This window comes from Agelaius tricolor, unplaced genomic scaffold (assembly GCF_023055355.1).
Source record: "Agelaius tricolor isolate 1412-34295 unplaced genomic scaffold, bAgeTri1.0.p SCAF_18, whole genome shotgun sequence".
Lineage (NCBI taxonomy): Eukaryota > Metazoa > Chordata > Aves > Passeriformes > Icteridae > Agelaius > Agelaius tricolor.
In genome coordinates, this window is record NW_027269278.1 from 14,448,005 (window position 1) to 14,471,091 (window position 23,087).

Sequence of the window (23,087 nt, forward strand, 5' to 3'; positions counted from 1 at the left end):
CAAGTCACCGTTAAGAGTTCGGCACCATCCTTTTGATACCCTTCTTTGAGTCTTTTCGGCTAAGCAGGCCTAGCTCCCGCAGTGTCTCTTATAAAAGAGAGATGCTCCAGACCCTTCACCATCATTGCGGCTGGACGCTCTCCGGTGCCGGGTGCAGCAGGGAGGTGTCCCTGCTCCCGGCGCTCCCTCACGGCACCCCCGGCTCCCTCCCGCCCATGGCGGCCGCTCCGCCCTCAGGCCCGGGGCGTTGAGCGGCAGCGTCCCCTGGCGGCGGCCCTGGGCGGTGCGGCCGGCCGCAGCCCGGCATGGAGGAGGACGAGGCGGGCGCGGCGAGCGCGGAGCCGCGGGGCTCCCGCCGCCGCTCGCCCAGCCCTGGCCGCCTGGATGTGAGCTCCAGCCGCTTCGACCCGCTGCTGGCGCTCTACTCGCCGCGCACGCCGCTGCCCTTCCCCGCCGCGCCCTGCTTCAACAACCTCGCCGAGTACGAGAGCTTCCAGCGCGGCCTGCGCCGCCCGCACGGCCGCCGCGGTGCCCCCGCCAGCCGCGGTGCCCCCGCCGCCCGCGCGTCCCGCCGGGGCCCGCCCGCTCCCGACCCCGAGCGCATCCAGCGCCTCCGCAGCCTCATGGTGAACGCGGACCCCGAGCAGGAGGCGGCCGAAGGCGGAACGGCGAGGCGGCGGCGGCGGGCACCGCGCAATGTCCTCACCAGGATGCCCCGTAAGGGCGCGGGCAGCGCGGCCCCGGGCTGGGCGGGCGCAGGGAGCCGGGGCTGAGGGGAGGCGGAGGGTGTGAGGGCCCATGCTGGGCTGGGCCGGGCCGGCGCGGAGTTGCGGTGGAGTTTGGGGGTGAGGAGGGAGCGATGGCTGGCGGAAGCGGTTGGGTGACAGTGGGGTGTGGGGGGTGAATGATTAATTTTGATGGGAAGTGACAAATGATCTATTTTGATGGGGTGCAGAGGCGCTGGCGCAGGTTGCTCAGAGAAGCTGTGGCTGCCCCATCCCTGGAAGTGTCCAAGGCCGGTTTGGATGGGGCTTGGAGCACCCTGGGATAGTGGAAGGTGTCCCTGCAGATGGTGGGGGGATTGGAACAAGATGGGCTTTTAGGTTTTTCCCAACTGAGACCATTCCGTGATTCTCTGAAATGGTGTGCAGGAATGAGGAACAGCATTTCACAGAGCTGCTCACGCAGAGATGACACTGACTTTGTTGTGGTGATGTTCTGCTCTGTTAATTGGTGAATTACTTACATCCTCTTGGTTTTAAGGAGAAAAAGGATGAGACACTGCTATATTCTCAAAAGTACTATTTTAAACCATGTTTGGACTAGTCCAGGATGTAGTTAAACCATAACCACAGGGAAAGTCTGTAACACACTGCTGTTGCTTGGTTGCTAACCAAACATCCTGCAGGCAGAAATACTGGCATTTCTGATAACAGGATGGCAGAGCAGTGGATTGAGGTGAGAGGCAGCTGTGGTGTAAATTTAAATTCATCAGCTGTGATGATGATACATATTTCTTGTAAAAATGCTCTGTGTGCAGTCAGGGTAAACATCCCCTAAACATGAAGAGGTGCTACTTGTGCCCCCACACCAAGAATCAAATGGCATTGCTGTCAGGTGAGATGTAACTTTAGGCACTTAGTTAAAAATACTGGGGTTCATTTTGGAATCAGATTATCTTTTCACCATCACCTTAATTTTTACCTTTTTTTCTAAAAAGGCAAAGCCCAAAATGTTTGATTTTGAATGCCCAAGGCAAAACCTTTTTCTTGCTGAGACACTAAACCACAATGCTATAGATGCTGCATGATCTTAAGTATTACACTTAGTGTTCTGCACAAATGCAGAGGTTCTGTTGGCCCAGGATTTCCAGAAAACTGACCTTAAATGTTGCTTTCAGATCTTAATTAAAAAATATCTCAGTATTTGCACTGGTGATGAAAATTGAGAAAAAAAAACACTGTAAAAATTAAGAACAATTAAGAGCACATACTTAATATCCACACATCCATGTCTGGGCTTCAAAGAAGACTGGCACAACTGATACAGAAAGTGCTATTCAGCAGCCTGGAGTGTTTTGTGAGTGATTTATAGCCAAAGTTGTGTGCTTTCCCTGTAACTGGGGGAGGTCTGCACCACAGGTGTTTGGAACTTGGACTGTGTGGATAAATAACTTCAGGAGGAGTTATTTATCATCACTTTGCATGCACCAAGGGGCAGAGAATTCATGTGCAGGGCAGGTGGAAAGGTGTTTGACGTGTTTTGAGTTTTTTCAGCTTTTCTCTTGCGGTTTTTCTAATCCTGCTTCTTAATAGAGTCTGCCTTGAGGACAAAGACTTGAACTTAACCAGAGTTTAGATCTTTATTTTCACCCTTTTGGGGTGCTTGCCCTCTGCTTATAGTAGTTTTGGAGTAATTTTTCAGAGTCCTGCTATTAAGCATGTGCTTATTTTATCCAGGTAAGGGTTGGATTTTGAGAACCAACTTGGTAACTTTTTTCCCTGCCTGTTGAAACATTGTTCATGCTGGTCCCTAACAACAGAGAAAGCATTGGCAGATTTAGTTGTGTGCAGAGCCTGCTCATTACAGCCTTTGCTGCTTGCAGAGGAGGTGTGTTCCAAAAATAAATGCCTTGCTTTGCTGGTTTCATTTTTTTCTGAGAATATCAGGTTGTTGAAGGGTTTCTGGATGATGTGTTCTGCCCTTTTGCTCAGATGAAGCTGGAAGTTTGCCATGGAGGAGCCAGAACCTTACACAGAAGGGAAAGTGGGTAGAGTGTAGATTTGGTGGAGCTCTGTAGTGTTTTCCTGGGTGATGAGAGGCAGAGGCATAGTTGAAAATAAGGGTTAGATGTAGATAGAGTTCCTACTTAAAATGGAATATTGGTACTTAAAATCTAAAAATAAGTCTGGATTTTAAATTATTATGTAAGTTCTCAGGGTTGGTTAGAAAAAATACTGTTTTCTGATTGGAAGCATTAATTTGATATTGTGATGGGGTCATCTGTGGTTCCTGTGATGGATCTGTCAATCCAGAACATGTTTGTTATCAGCTCAGCTGAAGGAGACACAGAGGCTCAGGGAAAGACCCCCTAAGCAAGGCTGGGAGGTGCTGAGACAGCTTATGCTCTGTGTGAAACCAATTTCCTGCAGTTATCCAGCTGGAGAGGGCTGGCAAGAAGACAATGGATCTCAAAAAATAAATGTGATTAGGTTAATTCAGAGGAAACTGATGTAGATTTCCCTGCTGTGGCCATGAATTAGCCTGCAGCCCAGTCCTGCAGATCAGCTGTTTTACACAGTCACTTTACACTCACAGGAAGCAATTTCTGGTGTGCAAATCAAACCTTGAATGTACAGTCCATAAAGCACAAGGTGAGAGGTCATCTCTGGCTCCCATGTTTTATTAATGTGGAGAACCATGTGAGATTTTACACCAAGTCTTTTTCCTGACTCCTAGTAGGAATTGTACAGCAAGTGGGTACCAAGGCATGGGTGGAAGTTGTAAATAGTATCTACCCCTCTAGATAAATTACACTTGCAAAGATTTCTGGTGTGAAGACAAGGCTTGTGTGAGCCAGGCAAGCTGTATGTTTTACTGAATTCCTTCACTCTTGCTCTGGTTAAAGCATTATTGTCCTGGGCTTTAGCATGGTTTAATTGCTGGCTGCTCCTTAGAGCGATTTTATTTCCTTGCCAGAGGCTTGTAGGACTTTAATGGATGTTCATCTGGCTGCTGAAATCTTAACTGAAACAATGCATTTTCATCAGTTTAAACTGGTCCAGTTTAGTAAGTTGAAGGATTTTGGTCATTCATTGTTTCAGAGATCCCCTTGTAAAGAAAAGGAACAAATCTGCTACAGTTCTCTATTCTCAACTCATAACTAATCTGAGGTAGCCTTAACCAGGCATTTGTCTTTTCTGTGGAACTAACAGAGCTTTTTGTGAGCTTTCTGTTCCCTCTCAACCACTTTTATTTACAGTTTGGATTACTTGGCATGTTTTTGAAATGTAGCAAAAAGATTTTCAGCTAAGGCTGATTTGGCTGTGGGCTATGTAAAGCAAAACCTTCATATTTTCTGGTCTTGGCTCTCCCCATTGTAAGAAGAGTTTTGGTGGTCTGGTAATGGCAGCCACAGTGGCTACAGTGCTTGGGGCTTCTTCATTGCTATTGTTGAGAATACAAGTGTTGTGCCAAGCTCTGGCATACTTGTACATAGAGTGGATTTCTACATGGTTTTTAGATAGATACTGAAGAGAGAATTTTTACAAAAATACATAGTGACAGGAAAAGTGGGAGTAGCTTCAAACTGAAAAAAAAAGTAGGTTTAGATTAGATATTAGAGAGAAATTCTGGCTGTGGGAGTGGTGAGGGCCTGGCACAGATTGTCCAGAGAAGCTGTGGCTGCCCCAACCCTGCAAGTGTTCAAGGCCAGGCTGGATGGGGCTCTGAGCAACCTTGGTCTAGTGGAAGCTGTTTCTGCCTGTGGGAGGGAGTTGAAAGAAGATGATTTTTAATCAGTCATTCCTATCAATCATTCCAGGCTGTTCTACAGTTGTGTTCTGTGGTTCTGTGTGTTTTGGTGAAGACTGGTGATGTTCTGTTTCTGTTCTAGTCCATGAAGGCAGCCCACTGGGGGAGCTCCATCGCTGTGTCCGGGATGGTGTCAGAATTAACGTCCACATCCGCACTTTCAAGGGCCTTCGTGGAGTCTGCACAGGCTTTTTGGTTGCATTTGACAAATTCTGGAATATGGTAATTATTGTTCCAGCCCTTGATTTGTAACTGTTATATTAAAAATTGAAATTTGCATCAGGTTTAAGCAAATGACATATGGGGAAGGTTAATGTGGTTTTGTGGTTCACAAAATTTGCTCTGCTACCAAGTGCTGGGTTTCAGGCACAAGTGGTACTTGGTGTTGGATTGGTACATCTGGGAGGTGCCCAACCATCTTAGAGAGGTTTTAGTGAGAGAGAAGCTTTGAAGGGTTCCCAACATCTTCAGAGTTTTGTATAAGAACACAGGAAGGTGGAATATGAGGAATATCGGAAGCTTCCAGAGTTTTCTTTCTCTGCAAAACCCAGTCTTTGTATAGTGGTGGGTGCTTCTGTGTTTTCTCTCACTGACATCACTGAGCTGCCAGTGACAAAAGCTTTTCTCTGTTTTCTACCTTGTGAAGATCTTAAAGACAGTAGATGGAAAAGCAGCTATTAAATATTCGTGAGCCTGGAGGTGTGAAAAGTTTGGAAGTGGGGAGGAGGGAAGGATTTTGCAGGCAAGAGTCACAGAGATTTTGCAAATAATGCAGAATGAACTTTGCTGCTGCTTTTATGCTTCAGTACAATTTAGATGATTAACAAACCAGCTCCAAAGCACAGCTTGTTGCTGGGATGGATATTCTCTCAGAACATAATTTCATAATGCTTTGACACAAAGCTGGTCCAAAGCTGCTTCATGTTTTATTTGAATTTCAATCTTTCTGTTTCTTTTATCTTTTTTAGGCCCTGACAGATGTGGATGAGACTTACAGGAAACCAGTAATGGGCAAAGCCTTCTATGCAGAACCTCAGCTCTCACTGACCCGAGTAGGTGACATCTGCTGTTTTCTTTCTTATTAGGATCTTCTTTTTTAAAGTAATAAAAGGGGAGCATTGATTTGGAACCCATGTTTGCATTTGAAATATTTTACCTCCTTTTATTACAGATGACTCTAAAATAACATGAACTGAGCAAAAAAATCCCCAAAATGTTTTCTGATCTATCTGAAAGTACTTTAGTAGTTCAGTGTTCCTAAAGCTCCACTTTAGAATCAGATCAGAATTGTTGCCACTGCTTAATGTAGCAAGCTGAACTTCTAGAAGCTCACTCTGTGGGTTTTGATGTGGGATTTGTTGTGTGTTTTTTGCACCATGGACTGATCAGGTCCATGTTTGTCTTGCCAGGGAATGTGGCAGAGCATCCCTCTGCTACTGAATTCCTCATGGCACAGTCTGTGTCTGCAGCCACAGAAACAACACAGCTCTTTGGTCACTTGAGCTTCCAGTCTGGGTACTGTGGAGCCCAAGATCTCCAAAGCTCTCCACTCTCTAGGATCCAGCTGCAAATAGAGTTGTTTACCACGATGACAACTGAAGAGATGATAGATGAACTTCTGAACAATGAAGGGAAAAAAATGTAACAGGGCAGTGCCCATTGAATGGCAACAGCTCCAGGCCTTTTGAACATCAGAGAAACATCACAAAAACATTTAAAATGTTTCATTGTGAGGAGTTTGCTTTCAAATTCCTGCCATTTAAATCTGTTTTCTGGTAGATCCCACCCTTCCTTCTTTTAAAGATTAGTTAAAAATAATCAAGTTGTCATTGTTCCTTTAGCTCACTCTCACAGCCATTGGCTTTCCACCCTGTTGCTGGGAAGAGAGAGGCTAACCAAAAATCTCATTTTTCATTATTTCATAAAAGCTTGTCTGCTGCCAGAGCAAAAGCAATTTCTTTTCCAGTTTCAGCACCATGTGTTCTTAGATTAATGAGTTCATACAGTGCTTTGGGTCTGCTGCTGTAGCTTTTATTATTTTTCTGTTGTTTGTGATCTGCTCACCTCCCGGAATACCCACACGTCATCTTTTACTTTGTTTTGGGGAACACAAAAGATCCCTCCATTTTTCAGTGTACAGATTCTGCTAATAGAGACCCCTTATCTTAGAGATTCATGATACAAGGATGGAAATCTCTCTAAAACTGTCTGACAATATTAAAAGAAAAGTGAGCTGTCGGAGCAACTTGGTATCTCTGTTTCTCCTGACCAAAGTTAAAGGCTACCACACAGCAGTGTTGCTCCTGAAATTAAATTCCTTGGTGCTCACATTAAGACAGTCATGACCATGCAAGAGGCTCATTCATCTTCTGTCACTGTTTGACTTTGGTAAGCAAACATGGCCTTTATTGCTGGTGGAGATTTGTCACTGTGTCTTGTGAGCTGCTTTGGGATTGTACATGAAAATACAATGTAGAAGTGTGGAACAAGTGGCCTGTGTTGTTTTACGAGTGTGGTCATAGACACAACTGTCCTTTTGCAGCTGTTTGACAGACTCAAGCTGCAGGAATCCTCGGGGAAGAAGGGAGCCGACTCAAAGACTGTCTCAAAGGAGCTGGCCTTGACAAATGACTCTCAGATGCTGAGTTTGAAGGCTGGATCTGGACGAGGGAGAGCAGAAGAGGAGCGTGAGAGGCAGAAACACTTGAGCAGAGCTGGAGAGAAGAAGACTCCAGGTGACAGAAGTGAAGCTGATGTGGGCAGCAGGACTGCCCACCCCGAGGGGGCCCAAGCGAGGAGCCGGTCCCGCCGGAGGCGGCGGCCCAAGGTGGATTATCAGCAGGTGTTCACCCGCCACATAAACCAGATCTTTATTCGAGGAGAGAATGTCTTGCTTGTCCATTTAGCACATTGACTTGGCTGAGCCTTTGGCAGAGTATTTATTTGATAGCATGACTTGCTGCTGCAGCTCCCATTGCTATTTAGAGTTGTCATTGAGTAGGATGGTACCGTGGCTGGTTTCCCATTGCCACCTCAAGGCAGGGGAATGAATTGTAACTTGAGCATCCTGGGCTTGATGCCAAAGCAGCCTCCTTAGATCACTGTTGGGGGTCTTAGGAGAAGGTCAGCAACACAGTTGTTTCTGTGATATGAGGGAGTTAAGCACAGATCCCACTGTTTCTTAAAAAGAAGATAAAGGGAGAGGGTTGTAAGAGAATTTTGGTGTACTGTTACAGGAACTACTTGTGGCACACATTTAAGGATAAGATCTGGACCTGCAATAAATCAGAAATGCTCTTTTGCACATTCTTAGTAATATCAAGGGGAAATTGCTAATGAAACCAACAGTTTATCTGCTGCTGTTACATGGATGTCCTCTTTTCCAGATATAATTCTGACAGTCATTTTGAAACAGTTTATAAAACAGTGGAGTCACATCCTGCTGATGGCTACTGGCCTCTTTGCCATAGTTAGCTCTGTAATGCTCTGTGTGATTGAAAACCTCTTAATTGTAAAGTATTCTTTTAATGTGGGTGATGGCAGGACTGTAAATTGTTTCCAGTATCAAAGCTTAGGCTCTCTTTGTAATGCTGTGCTTTGGCCCTGTGTCACCAGCAAGCAGATGATGTAGCTGACTCAGAGACCTCCCTGTTTGGAGTTTATTGTGGGTGAGGATGGAAAATTATCCTTTTATATTTTGCCCACTTGGTACTTAGTGTAAGAGTGAAGCTGGCAAAGATTGGGTTTTTCTCAGGTGTGTTTGTGCTGAGCACACCTGTCCTGTATTTAAACACCTTTCAGGCTCCCTGTATTGAAACCAGAGCTGCTGTGTCTCCAGCAGCTCTCATGGAGCAGGAATCTTCATGGGTCTTTCCTGTCCATGTGAGGGATGCATCATCTAATTCCAGTTGAGCTTTGGAGATGTGCCTGAAAAGGTTCTGAATTATAGAAGTCAAAAAAACTCAACTCATCAGTGTTTCATTTTAGCAAGGCTGTTGAATTAATGCAGCTCAGACCAGGGTTCTTCAGGTATAAACTGCTTTCCAAAAAACCTACCTGCAGCAGTTTGAGGGTAAATGAAGCTGTTCCATTATGTAGCCTGTTCCTTCTGTTGTCAAAAGAGATTTCATGCTGCTATTCTGTATTCATCCCAACTGCCTTGTGCTTTGCAGCAGCTCTGTGTGTTTAAGCTGAAGTTGGGAAATTGCTTTGTAGCAGGACTGACATTGCATATAGATGCCCTGAGTTCTCAAACTGAGTGGCTGTACTGTGGGTGACATGGATTTCTGTTGCTGCAGATGCAGCATTCTGCTTGCTTGGTCGTTGGGGATATGTCTGGTGTTTGGGTGAATCACAGAAATCATCTAGCAGGCATTCTGGACACACAAAGCAGCTGTTTGCCTCTGGGGGAGCTTGAAACTTATGTCAACATTTCATATGACAGGGGGCTTGATGAGCTCAGCCACTGAGCTCAAAGCCAAGTTCAGCCTGGGACAGAATAAAAAGTACTGTCAAGGCAAAATAATTTCATCAAGGGAGAAAAAGAAAAGAAAAAAATTTAAATACTCTCTGCAGCTTCTTCTGAAACATTGCTTTACTGCTGTAATCCCATCCCTCTGTGAACTGAGACTAGGCACTGAAAAGATTCTTCTCATGGAGGTTCTTGTTTCCCCTTCCTTCTTTACTCTTCATGTTTCTGTCCATGTACTCTGTAGTTTTCCCCTTTTTTTCTTCTTTTTTTTTTTCCTCTTTCTCCTGTCAGTACTTTGTCTCCTCAGGACATTGTAAACTCTGGTTTACAAATACTATTCTTGTTGTCCTGGCTTTCTGCACCCTTTCCTGGTTGGCTTTCTATGTACTAACCAGAACCCTCAGAAATTACTAGAAACATGTGAAGCTAGAAACAAGGTGCTTATCTCTGCTCCTGACTTCCCAGCAGCTTTTATTGCAAGTGAATATTTTCTTCCTTATGGCTGTGGGGATTTTCCTCTCTGTTTTCTGGCAGCTTTGTTCTTATTTCAGCTGCTTGGGATGGCTCCTCTCTGCCTTTTCTATTAGTACCAAAGGCCACTGGTTCTGACCTCTCCTCTTTCTTTCATATTTGACCAAAGGGTGTCAGATCACCCTCAAGCTGACATACAGTGACAGCTCATTGAATTCTTGCTTTTCTTCACCTCATATTTTTACATCTGTTTGTCTGCCTAGTTTATGCCTTGTGCATTAACTAAGATACAACTACCATGAATGTTTTTGTGGCTGTGCTGCCTTTCCTGTTGATTGACACTTCCCCAAGTTCTCAGTTGCTGCTGGAAGTCTCAATGTTTCCTTTCATAATAGGTTTTTCCCTGAAACCTTACAGATGTTTGTTGCTTCACATCTACAAGTTTCTTTGTTTACATTTTATGAAAAGTGCTGGTGCTTAGACTTAAGTTTGTGCCTTGATTTTTATATCATCCCTGACCTGTTCTTCCACAATCATCACCTTGGTGAGCAAACCTGGTTAAGGATTATAGTTTATCTACTTTTTTTGCACTACCTCATTCCTCATTGTTAAAACATTCCTCCTCTTATCTGTGAAGGTGGTTAAACTGCTCCCTTCAATTTAGATTTAATGAATTATTTGTTGGTTCTTCATTTGTATCCTATCTTCCTGTCCACCTTTCTCATTATTTCCAAACTGCTTCCTAAATACTGCTGCTTCCTCTTCTACAACTTCAGATCTTCCAAAATGTCTTCCTTTTCCCACTTTTTCTGGCATTGTGTATTTTTAAAATGCATTATTCAAATGCTTTCTTATGGATTTTGTCTCTTTCAAGCATCGTGATTGTGATGAAGCAAGTGATCCTGTAGGTGTGTTGTCACTTGCTTGTTCAATACTTCAGATAACATTGCTCTTTAAATAAAATTGAATGTCATGTTCTGAAATGGGTTCTTCTACCTCACTGATTCTCCTAAATCTGTTTAAAAAAAGAAAAAGAAAACAACCTTTGGAACCAAATGAGCTTGGGTTTCAGTGTTTTTTAAAATTGCTTCTGGTTGTTTCTTTCTATGGTTTTCCTTTTCCAAACTCAACATAAAATTTTTTGTTCAAAAAGTGTTTTGCTCCCAGCCCTTCCTCTCTTGCTGCACTGATGCTGTGGGCATGAACACACCAAAGTCTTTGTGCTAAGGAATGAAGAGTAGGAAACAGAGCAACGTGAGGGTGAAAAAGCTTTGGGCAGATATGAAAACCTCCCCAGAAAGGATCCACAGGTGCCACCTGTCCTGTATTTCTGGGACTTTGCTCAGCCTGGTGCTCAGCAGTGGTTCTTAAAGTGTGTTTGGGGTGAGGCACCCAGTTACTGCAGGGAGCAGTTTTCTGCAATAACTTCAAAGAAGCGTTGGGATAATTTGAAGAAGTTTTAAAATAATTTCTCATTTCTGGGATTATTTCTTAGGAAATCTTTTTGCACAGGTGCTTCATTTTTATCAAACACTCCTTGGACTGTGGTTGTAGAAAAGGTAAGGCCAAAGGGGGAAAAAAGCTTATAAAAAAGTGTGGTTTTGGTTCCTATTCTCAACTCACTGGTCCAGCTTGTTAATTGCCTGGAAGGGTTTTTTCTGACCTAGAGCAAAGTACTTAGCATGTCCTCTGCAGGTGATTACTGAATTAATCAGTGAGTGCTGTTTTCCATCTGTTTCTTCTCCTTCAGTGTTTGGATTCATTGTTTCCTCTGCAGCATTCCCTCAGCAGGGCAGTGTCTCAGCAGGAACAGGCCTGAGTGCCCACTGGTTTTTACCCTTCCCTAAGGAATGTTAGCCCATCCAGTTTTGAATTCAAAGAGCCTTTGGCTCTTCTTCATTTTCATACTGTTCTCTTTAGATTTTTCGAATTATTTGGTCAGAAGAATTATTTATCTTGGATAATATTACTTTTTGGAGTAAACTGATTTTTTGACACTTTTAAAAAATAACTTTTTTACTTATTTTCCTTCACAAAGTGCTAGGTTTTCCTAGTTTGTTGTTGCACTCACCCACTTGCACCTGTGAATCACTGGGTGAAGAGGTGTGCAGGATAAAAAGAGGCAGAGTAAAAAGGTGTGTAATTTTTATTGAATTTGACATTCTATCCAACATTCTGCCCACACTCAGCCTTTCTGTTTCTTACTGGCACTGGCCTAAGTGAGACAGGTGTAAATAATTTGATCCAGAATCTTGAAGGAAAATGGAGCAGGGCCAGCAGACTGAAAACACTGAGTTTATGAAGATGTTTATTTCCAGGTAAACTTCCTGTCTTTGATTAAACAGATCAGAGTTATAAGCACCAACTTATACTGCAAGCTCTGCCTCTGGATAAAACTGGAAGGCAGAGTCCTGCAGCTTTTCAGAGGTGATGCAGTGATTCCCTCAGCCAGGACAGCTCTTGCCTGAAAAGCTGCTCAGGTATATGCCAGTGTCTGCCTCAGAGCCCAACTGCTAATACTGCCAATTAATACGAGGATTTTTTCTCTCCTGCCTGCACTGCCAAGTGTAAAATATGAATGCTGAGGTCTGCAGCATCTGCAGCCCAGAACTACTTCAGTTCATGCTTTTGCTTCTTAACATTGGCTTAAAAATTCAAGTTTGTGCTAATGGCAATCCTAAGACAGTCTGTTAGAACATTAGGAAAGGCTGCTGCTGACTAGAAATAATAGTGGAAAAGTAAGTTTTTACAGAATTTGTGACATTGTGATTGTAATTAGTATTGCAAACCAGGAAAAGCTGAGAGAGTTGGGATTGCTCAGTCTGGAGAAGAGAAGCTTTGGGTGACCTAATTGCAGCCTTTGAGTACCTGAAGGGAGCTTACAAGAAAGATGGAGAGAGGCTCTTGACAAGGGCCTGGAGTGCCAGGACAAGGGGGAATGGCTTCACACTGACAGAGAGCAGTGTTAGGTGGGATATTGGGCAAAGACAAAGGAGGGGACAGGAATTACTCAGGTGGTGGTAACTCCTTGGCATGGGAAGGGGCTTTCTAACCTGTGCCTTGGGCACAATCCTGCCAGCACTGGGCAGCTGAGCTCTGTAGATGAAGGGGAGGATGCCAAGCCAGCTTTGAGTGCAGTGTCCCTTGTGCTGTGAGCCTTTCACAGCACCTGAACTGCTCCTGGAATCGCTGCCAGGCTCCAGCCCTAATGACTGACATGTTTGATCCTGCTCTTAACATTTTGCAGAGGAAACCCAGTGGGAGAAGAAAAAACTAAGCAAATTTGCCCTTTTGAGATGGGGATGGAGAAGGCTTGGTTTTCCTTGGCTTCCTGGGGTGCAGGAGAAAGGACTATTTTAATGGGGAAATAGCAGAGATGCTTGTCTCATGATGTTTACAAGTCCTTTCAGATGTCACTGTAAGTGCTCTTGCTCTTAGCTGGTGGAAGTGAAGGCCTGTCAGGGAAGGAAAATGCCTCCTGATGTTCCTGGATAACTGAAGCTTCCTGGTGTACACCTGGATGACTTTGTTGAAAAAAAAATTAGTACACCTGAGACTTCCAGTCAGTCTTGTATTCGTTTAGAATGAAAAGTAGTTTGATCAGTTTGTGTGAAAACATATCCATCCTTTTTTCCTCTCAAAAGATCAGTGCTCTCCCTCAGGAAAGAAATGAAAGCTGCTCCTATAGTGATTGCTTCTGATTTCCACTGCTTCAGAGCAAAGTGCAGCTGTGCCAAGGTGTCTTATTATTCTGAGAGGACAAGATGAGAGAAATGTTTGGTTTCTCTAAAACTAAAATGGGCATTACAAGGGGAACAGATGGGTTGAGTTCTTTCCAAAGGTGCCCACACCCACTGTAGTTGCACGGTTTGGGACTTGTTAACCAATGAGTCACCTGTAAAACTTCCTTAGGGAGCCACAGAGGAGCAGCAAGAGCCACCAGACTGACATGGAATTGAAATCAGGGGCTGACAAATTCCACTCTCTTCACTGCCTCTTGCTCACCGAATGGCCTTGGCAAGTGGCTTCCATCCCTCTCCCTGATGCTCCACAGCTGTAGCACATCCAAGAGCTCTCCTTGCCTGTCTTTCAAGGAGCTGGGGAAGTGGTAAATGCTGTACCAGTGCCAAGTGTTGTTATCAAAACTCCCTCTGTCAGGTAATGCAGATACATCAACCCTCTGCCCTCTCCAGGCTCGTGACTGTTAGTTAACCTCACCTTGGCACACGAAAACCATGTGAGGAATCAGGTACAAAAACTCTTCAGTCTTGAAATCACTGACGTCTTCAAGGTCACATGTGGTGACTTCAATATCTGTTTCACAGCTGCAGTTCCATGTTTGGGTCAGATGGTGATAAATGAGGGTGTAACTTGTTTGTAATTCCTTCTCTGTCTTCCTAAACATTTTGTTTCTTAGGAAGCTGATGCTGCTATGAACATATTGGATAACACTGAATTTGCAATATTCTGCTTTCCAGATATAAATGTTTATATCTAAAATTGCTAAGACTGCGATGCAATAAATATATCCATGTAACAGTTTGTCTCAAAGCATGAATTTTTTGTGCTCTACCAATACAGTGATGTGTATTGTGTCAGTGAAGGAGCTGGGACTGCCCTGGTTAGGACAGATGCTGGAGGTGGACACCCCCAGGTGTGAATACAGCGCTGCTCTCTAGTCACATAACTGGGGCCAAACCCGTCATTTGTGTGTTCAAAAGGCTATGAATCTACAGAGTAACAATACCATGATACTTGTTTTTTAGAGATGCAGAAGGGAAGTGAACTTCATGTTGATAAATGTAACCACCAGTGGCCCGATCACTCAAAGGTCTGTTACCTTAGTGTGTGATCTTCAACAATGCCAGCCAGAGATGGTTTTCTGGGAACTGGAGAGGTCCAGAGCCAGCATCCAAGCATCTGCTTCAGAGTGTGCATAGCCAGTGACTTCCAGGAACCTTTCTAATCCCATGGTAAGTGATGCTAATACATTTGGATCAGAAATGTCTTTTTAGGGAGAAATTCTTTCTTCTGAGGGTGGTAAGGTCCTGTCACAGGTTGTCCAGAGAAGCTGTGGCTGCCCCATCCCTGGGAGTGTCCAAGGCCAGGTTGGATGGGGCTTCACCAACCTGGGATGTGGAAGGTGTCCATGCCCTTGGCTAGAAGGAGTAATTCCCATTGCAACCTGGAAACTGTGGGATCAACAGGTGCTCCCTTGCTGTACAGGGACCTGCTCCCGGGAACCCCATCCCAGGCAGGAGGCGGAGGCAGGAGGGATGCTCCCACTGTGGAGGGGCCCCTTCTCTGGAAAATGATAGGGGAGATTTTCAGGGCTCTGGATTTCTCCCTTCCATGGGCGCTAAATGCTCCAGAAAGGTTGTCCAAACACTCCCGTGTGTGCTACAGCCCTTCAGGCTTCTCTTTATTCCACTGGGAATCTCAGCCAGAGCCTCTCCCTAGGTCTGGGCAGCGCAGCCACGGAAAGCGCCAGGTGTGTTCTACCGAGCAGGAATCCGCTGATGCTCCCGCCAGGAAAAACGGGAGATTCGGGCTCACCGGAGGTACCCCCAGCCGTGCGGTGTGGGGGCTGCGGGGACGGGCCGGGCCCTTCCCGGTCACTCTCCCGGTCCCGATCCCGATCCCGCTCCCGGCCTGGGAGCGCCGCGGCGCCGCCGGGCCCGCGCCCCGCCAGGGGGCAGCAGCGGGCAGGGAAACCCCGCGGCGCCCGTGAGGGGACTGAGGGGAGAGCTCGGGGCAGCGGGGCCGCAAACACCGCCCGGGGAGCCGCTGCTGGGGGAACCGAGTGTGTCTGTGTGTGCCTGAGTGTGTCCGTGTGTGCCTGAGTGTGTCTGTGTCTGTGCCTGTGCTCCCCATGCTTCACACGGCCCAGGTCAGGCCCCGGCTGCTGAGTCTCCCTGCCTTGTGAGCAGTGTTTGCACACCATCATCTCTCCCTTCACAACAGGCCGAAGTTCCCCACTAAAAACAGCCCTGGAGTCACTGGACAGAGTCCTCACACAGTAACAGAATCACTGAGGTTGGAAAAGACCTCCAGGATAATCGAGCCCTACCTATGACTGATCCCCACCTTGTCAGCTAGACCAGAGCATGGAGTGCCACATCCATCATTCCTTGAACAGCTCCAGGGACAGTGGCACCTCCCTGGGCAGCCCTCACCTCCAGCTCAGGGCTGACAACATGGGGTGATGGCATGCATTGGTCAAAACTTAGTCCCTGTGCATTGGCTTAGGTGCATCTCTGCAAGTTAACTTCTGGTCAAAGGGAACTCCATGACAGGCAAAACATCACAGGGAATGCGCAGATACAAACCTGAAGACCTTCAGGGAGGCAGCACTTGGTGGAGGAAACCAAAACCATGGCCAGGCCAGGCAGGAGTGACAACACAGCTCTGCCAGGGAACTCCTGTGGGTGCTTTGTGTATAGGGGCATAGTCCTGCAGCTGTCCAGCAGGGGTGAGGCCGTGGCTGGAGGGAACACTGGCTGTGGGAGGAGTGCAGGAGCTGGTGCTGGGTCTGCTGGAACACATCGGGAAACAGTGACTGCTGGCACTGCTGCCCAGACCGTGAAGCAGCACTCTGGGGGTATCCTTACCTTGTCACATACTTACAGGCAGAAATCACAAATCATTTCTACACAATGATGCAGTGAAGTAAATCCTATAAAGTACTGTTGTTTGAGAATGTGGGTGCTGTGTAGAGTAATGTGTAAATGCAGCAGAGCAGGCTGGAAGAAGGAAGCCAGCCCCTCGCTGTCCTGCCCTCCGGGGGACGAGGCCCAAGCTCAGTACGTTTTTTCCATCAGAGCGTGGTCAATGGAACAATTGTACAACGTGTTGATCAGGAAAAGGATGTGGGAGCTTAAGTGGAAAACCTGATGCTATCATGCTAATGGCAGAGAGCAGCAGGAAGGATGGCAAACAGGATACTCACCACGCTCAGAGGAAAGAGCTCAAAGTGATGCTGGGGCTGCAGGGCTGGAGTCAGCCAGGGTCTGTTCTGTGAGCTGGGACAAGCTGGACCAGAAAGCAGAACGTTCCTGATCTTGCACTCCTCTGCTGGGAACAAAGGCTCCTTGCTGATTCTTTTCAGGGAAAGTAAGCAACTGTTAGGCAACATACCAAAGCTGGAAAAAAAAAAACATCAGGAGAAAAACTTACTTACAGTTGCCTTGGAGGCCTGGAAATGAGAGCAGTGGGAAGCTGAACAAAAGGGTGGGGGATACTCTTGGCAGGACCTCCTTGCATCCAGAGCATAAATGTGGGAGCAGGGAAATGGCTTTTAGTTGCCTTCTTTTGGAAGAGTGTCTCACAGGGAAGGGATCCCATATGGAATAAGGAGCCGTTAGTGTACGTGGGACAGTTACTGACTGTGTGTTTGGGTGAGGGGCACCAGCTGTGTTTGCTTCTGAAATTGCCTGTTTTTGTAGTGTTTTGAAAACCAGGTGTTTAAAAAGTCTGTATCTCAACTGGGCAGAGTATGCTGGTCCAAAGGTAGATGTGGCACCCTGGGTTCCCTTCCTATGTCATGAAGGCTGGCGGGTGATGTTACAACATTGAAGTGATACTGGTGCTGGAGTTAAGGTGCACTGAAACAGATCATTGATGTAACTTTCCCTAAAATCAGCCCAGAGGTGTGAATTGGAATCAGCCCCAGACCCCTCCTGTTTGCCTCTGGAGCTAGATATTTCAAAGTGTGTTCCTTGGTGTGTTGCTGGTGCTGCATTAACATTTGTGTATGTGTAGCCTCATTTACAAATGCTTTGCATCTGGGTTTGCCCACCCTCCTCATGGCTGACAGTTTTATACTGATAAGATAGTGGCTATTAATTAGTTTATTTTAAAAGCAGCCACGTGCTTGTCATTCCTTGTTGGGTCAAAATGCTCTGAAGTCACCCATTGCTCAGCTTGGTGTTTTAATTAAAAAGACCCTTAAAAGAGGGTGGTTCTGTCTCTCTCTATGGCAGTCATGGCAAGCATTAGTGCAGCAGGGTGCATCACAGCCGAGAGCATCCTCCACCCTGGCCTCACATCTATTAGCAAGAGTAAACTAATGAGCAGAGAGCTGCTGGTGGTCACAATATCCAGTGTAAGGGGTTCCCAAAACTGCTGTAGGCTGACATGGAGAGATTACAAAAGGCTGCAGCCCCTGACCTCAATAAAGGCCTCAAAGGCAACTCCTGAAAAGTTTTTGCTGCCCAGAAAGGAAATTCTTCTGGTAGTGCAGCACTTTAATAGCCAAAACTACGCCAAGGCTTCTGCTGACTGGGTGAAACAGTGTCTTTGTTTCACATGTGAATGCTGTTCCGTAAAGTGGTTTTTTGCTCCATTTATAAAAAAAAAAAAAAAAAAAAAAAAAAGACTTGAGGCTTACAAGATGAAGGTACAGCTTACTCATGCAGCCACCTGCAGCGACCCAGCTGGGCAGGGTGTGAGGGCAGGAGCAGGGAGCAAGAGCCACACAGGCACCAGTCCCTGTGATGGGCTGGGATGCTGAAATCCCAGCTCCCAAAGAGAGAGAGGACAAGGGCATGTAGTGACAGGACAAGGGGGGAATGGCTCCATGCTGAAAGAGTAAATTGAGGTTAGATATTAGAGAGAAATTCTTGGCTGTGAGGGTGTTGAAGCCTTGGCACAGGTTGCCCAGAGAAGTTGTGGCTGCCCCATCCCTGGAAGGGTTCAAGGCCAGGCTGGATGGGACTCTGAAGAAAGTTGGTTGGTTGGCAAGAGGGTTGGAATTAGATGATATTTAAGGTCCCTTCCAACCCAAAGCATTCCATGATCCTGTGATTCTATGAAGACCCTGGGGAAATCAGCAACTGCTCAGGCACCCACATTTGCTGTGAGTCTGGCCCTGGAACAGGAGCAGAGAAACCGTTCCGGGGAGCCCGGGTAGGAGGTGACAAGGACAGGAGTGCGATCCAATCCACGGGACTGCGCCGGGGGAGAGGCTGCGGAGCTGGCGCCGCTGGAGCTCCGGCCGTTCCCCTCTCGGCAGCTGCCGCCGGGGCGGGCTGTGCTCCATCACACACCGGGTCATTCCCTTTGCCCGGCACCGTTTGCCCCTTGTCAGGCTGCGAGCGCTGAAGGCAGAGACAGAGCCGCGCTCTGCCTGCGCGCTGGACCGTGCTCTGCCGGCCGTCATTGCCGAGGCCGGGAGCCGCCGCTGCGGAGATGCTGAGTGCTGGGGAGAGCGGGGCAGCTCATCCGGCCAGGACCGTTTGTGTCTAATTAAGTTGAAAACTGTCATCCTGTCTCTCCTCCTGCCTGCAGCCAGCCCGAGGCCCCGGCCAGGGGCCGTGGGCAGCTGACCCTCATCGCCAGGGCTGCCCCGCGGTGCAGAGCACGAAGCTCCCTTCATTTTTCCAACTCTTTTTTTGTTTGCAGATATTCGAGGTTTCCCATGAGCTGCAAGCCCCAGCACAGAGAATGGAAGGTGACGGGCACCTGGTGTGGTTCTCCCACATCCCAAAGGCAATGCCCGTGGGACACAGCTCAGGTATGACTGCTGGCAGTCAGCAACCCCCTTTGTTTGCCCAGTGTCTCCCCTTTCCTTCCCAGGAACGGGGCTCTGTGACTGTTGCGTGTTTATGAGGGAAAGATGGAAAATGGCCCAGGTAGGGGAATTTATGCACATCAGACTGGGCTGGAAAACCACTTGGAGGCCAGCTCAGGAAGCCCAGGGTGGGAGCAAACACTTCCTCAACTCCTTTACACACCTCGGGGGGACCTGGGAGGATGTGCTGTCCTGTCTAGAAGGTGGAGGGACAAGAGGTAAACAGAGGCAGGTAGAGAGAAAACTGAAAGAACCAAATTTCCTGGCTTTTAGGAATTTAACCCTTAGTGCTCTCCAATCCTGGATTTTGTTTCCAAATCAAAAATGGGGAAAGATTTTGGTAACCTTATAGTATCACCAACAGTTTGTTAAAAGACTAATTGCCAAGTAGCTTATGCATGTGGGACCATTAGTAATTCTGTAGCTATGCAAATTAAAACAGTGATGTATGATTTATAGCTTTAATAATGTTCTGAAGGCTCTTAAATTTTAATCACTTGCAACATCCTTTTTAATATTCAATTACTTTATTAACTAATTAGGTCACTTGCTGAAAAAGCACATAAGGCTGGTGCTATTTTAAAATCAGCTGAACATCACAAAATACCTTTGAAATGGTGTAAATGGTTTATTTATTTTAAATAGATCATTAAGACGCTGTAATTAATAAATCAATTACAGGAAAAAAGACAAGAAATTGATAGATGCCAAATCACAATGGTAGTGGCTTCTCTGCTTACTTTATAAATGTTCACAGAGATGCTGAACTTGGTGAACGTGGCCACTGAAGCACCTTCCTGGATAATTCGTATTCAGCTGCAGGGATAAGGTTTGAGATATGCTTGCTTCATTATAGATGCTTTTTGTATGGATTTAGCTTTCTGATTGATAAAAGCTCCACAAATGACCTTGAAAAGTGAAAGCACTTAAAAGGACAGCCCTCCTTTGCCTCGTGCTCTTTTGTCTGCCTCAAAAAAGATAAACCCGTGGCAATCTGAGAGCGCTGGGCTGAACGGGAGAGCTCGGGGAGGGCAGTGGGCGGCTCCCCCTGACCAAGCTGCTCCCCTCGCCGTGCACGGCCCTTGCTGCTGCCCAGGGGCTGTGGCAGTGCAGCAGCCAAGCGAGGGAAAATTCCAGGCCGGCTGTAGTGCAGAGTTCACTCCTCCCCTGTACACCAAGCCTTGAAGTAAAACTTCAAGTCTCAGAAGTTAAACTTGTCACCAGGGTGGTTGCAGCTCTGAAAGGGACTTCTAGTAATCTACTGTCTTAAAACTAAGGGTAAGACAAACACTGTTCTAGGAATTAAGTCAATCTTATTAACAGATTTTGGTTTAAATTATATTGATGTGATGATACAAAGTGCAAATTTTCTCTCTTGAGAAGCTGCTAGTAAGATCTGCAGTAATTACAGAGCACTCATCTTCCCATTTTAACTTCTCTTCCTTCCATTTTCTTGTAACAAAAACCTGTAAATCTGTGAGCAAAAAACTTTGTGTTAGAATTTCTGCTAAACTGAAGTCTGCTCTTTATAACTGAGCTGCACAGAAAACGACTCCAAATCTCAATTTTTAGAGTTTCCAGGGAACTGAAACATACATGGTATAAGTCTGGCTCTAAAGCAGAGTCCAGGGGAGGTACCACAATGTTACTCCAGGTCCCCAAAACCAAAAAGAAATGCTGCCCCTATCCCAGGGTGCCTGCAGCCCAGATCTGCTGCAGCTGACAGTGCCCTGTTCCAGTAGTGGGGCTTGAGCTGAAATAATGGATTTTCTCTCAGGAAAATACCACCTAGGTACCATTCCTCAACTGCTGTGAGCAGCCACTGCCTGGGGGACCATCCCAGGAAAGGAAGGACCCACTGCGCTAACACAGGCTGTGCAGGAAGGATAGAGAACCCTAAAATAAATCCAATTCACATTTTATGGGAGCTGCCACAGGAAACAAAGGTGCAGAACAACTGTAAAGTACCAAATGCTGGTACAGCTTGGGACAACATATGAGCTTCCCACCTTGGAACAAGCACAGATACAACTCTTGAGGGGTCAGAGATACCTGTACAGTCACATGAGGTCACTGTCACTGTTTTGAGGGGATTTATTTCACCCTACAACAATCCTGTTGTACAACACGGCTCAGGGGCTGTTCTGAGCCTCTTTACAAAGCCCCAGGTCTCAGTCAAATAGGCGCATTTTTATCACATTCCTGTAACTTCTCCCCAGTCGTTCATTCACGTGAGCAATTCCTGCGTCGCTCCAATCATTTGTGTGGGAAACCCCACATCCTCCTGTGTCAGCCCCAAACAGACACAACCGCAAACAAAAGGCCACCGGTGCCTCAAACCCAGCTGGTACCAGGAGAAATGAGGGAAAAGGCTGCAGCAGCCCCCGCTGAGCTCGGCGGGCCCGGCCCTGTCCCTGTCCCTGCCCGGTGCTGGAGCCGCTTTTCCGCCTTCTCCGGCGCAGAGCCGCCCTTAACCTCCCCGGCTCGATTCAATGTGACAGTGACACTTCACAGCACATTGCATCCAATCTCATTTGAAGCTGACAAAGATTGTTTCTGTTTTATATCTATTGGTTTATTAATGGCCTACAGCCTCTTAAGCAGATGCATATTCATTAGATAGCCAGCTGTTAGGAGGTTCCCAGATGTCGAAAGTAGCTCTGTCTTGGTATACATTCTTTTTTTTCCCTTCTCATGAAACAAAGTAATTGTAGCTCGATTAAAGAACCAGTTAATTACTGAGCCAGTACCTTATGGCACGATTTAAAAAAAAATCTGGAAATCTGTGAGGAGTAAAGACATTTTTAAAAACACACATGAGCTGAGCCTTTGCTGTGTTGTACAAATGCAGGATTTACGTAGAAATAGAGACTGGATTACTCCATGTAAAGAACCCTCAGCTGCAGAATCCAGGGATACACTGAGTTTTGCAAAGGCATCTTTATTCATTTTCCCCATTCTGCAGATTTTCTCTTACCTCTTATCATTCCTTAGGTGAATAGTGGATGCAGAAGCACATAAGAAATGAAAATTAGACACATCTCACTTTTTAAAAGGTCATTTTACATGGAGAAGAAAAATTCCATGGCATCCCAGCTAGATAAAACTGTGACCAGATCATTGAACAAGCTGTAGAGATTGACCTACAAATTCCAGGGACCATCCTTCTGAGTCTCACAACATTAACCCAGCTCACCGAGATGTCTTTGCAACTTCTTTGCTCCAAGCTCTAAAAGCAGCTCCCAGGAGCAGGGCTATCACCACCACCCTCAGGAAGCCCTTTGCCCATGGAAATGTTTAAAACATTGAAGTCAGTTCCAAGTCCATGGGATCTGGGCAAAAAAGGTTCCTGGGGACTGTGGTTTCTGGCTAACTGCACACAGCAACAGCCCCACTCCATCCCAAGAAGGAGCTGCACTTCCATCACCAGGAGAGAAAGAAGAGGTTGAAACTCTGAAACAACTGAAAACCTGAAAAAATTCTAAATTTTTGTCAGTGACACCTTGGAATAAAACTTGTGAGGAAGGAAAAAAATGAAAACCAAAAGTGCCCTCAGCATTAAAAGCCTTAACCAGAAGGCAGCGATGGCAGTATAAAATGTCATCTGCTGTGAGCGCGTTTACAGGCGAGCACAGAGGAACATGGAGGCAATTTTGTAGAGTGACTCCTGGAGCAAAGGCCTCTGAGAATAAAAGTGTCTTTAGATATTTGTTATCCTGTTATAGCTGGTATCACCTTGAGTATACAATGCCTGCCTGCATTATGTAAACACTTCATTGATAAATCCCTCCCCCACCTCCCCTAAGCTGTGTCAGACTGTTCTTAGCTGACAGATAGAGCTGAAACAGATGCTGCTATAAATACCCTTGTTTAGCTGTTTTGAATATAATTTCTTTTGTAGAACATGGTGGATGCTCTAGTTATCATTGAACTTGCACCTGTGCTGGAATTTACAACTCCTTTTTACACATCAAGATGCATTTTTTAATGATTCTATAAAAAAACCAAACACAGAGTTGGATTCTGCTGCCCTTTTCTCCC

The 23,087-nt window shown here is 46.1% G+C and overlaps 1 protein-coding gene across 1 annotated transcript; it reads left to right on the forward strand.

The window, feature by feature from the left end:
- Nucleotides 1-290: 290 nt before the first annotated feature.
- On the forward strand, nt 291-14,014 carry LSM11 (LSM11, U7 small nuclear RNA associated). The gene is made up of 4 exons (XM_071443463.1): nt 291-717; nt 4,616-4,755; nt 5,502-5,585; nt 7,076-14,014. Exons 1-4 carry the CDS (start codon nt 306-308, stop codon nt 7,445-7,447), a joined length of 1,008 nt encoding a protein of 335 aa, XP_071299564.1. The 5' UTR covers nt 291-305; the 3' UTR covers nt 7,448-14,014.
- The last annotated feature ends 9,073 nt before the right edge of the window (nt 14,015-23,087 follow it).

Excerpts from the sequence above, each read along its gene's own strand:
- LSM11 (XM_071443463.1), top strand. The coding sequence starts at position 306 with ATGGAGGAGGACGAGGCGGGCGCGGCGAGCGCGGAGCCGCGGGGCTCC. Across the intron at positions 4,756-5,501 it reads TTGACAAATTCTGGAATATG|GCCCTGACAGATGTGGATGA; the intron begins GTAATTATTGTT and ends TATCTTTTTTAG. Across the intron at positions 5,586-7,075 it reads CTCAGCTCTCACTGACCCGA|CTGTTTGACAGACTCAAGCT; the intron begins GTAGGTGACATC and ends GTCCTTTTGCAG.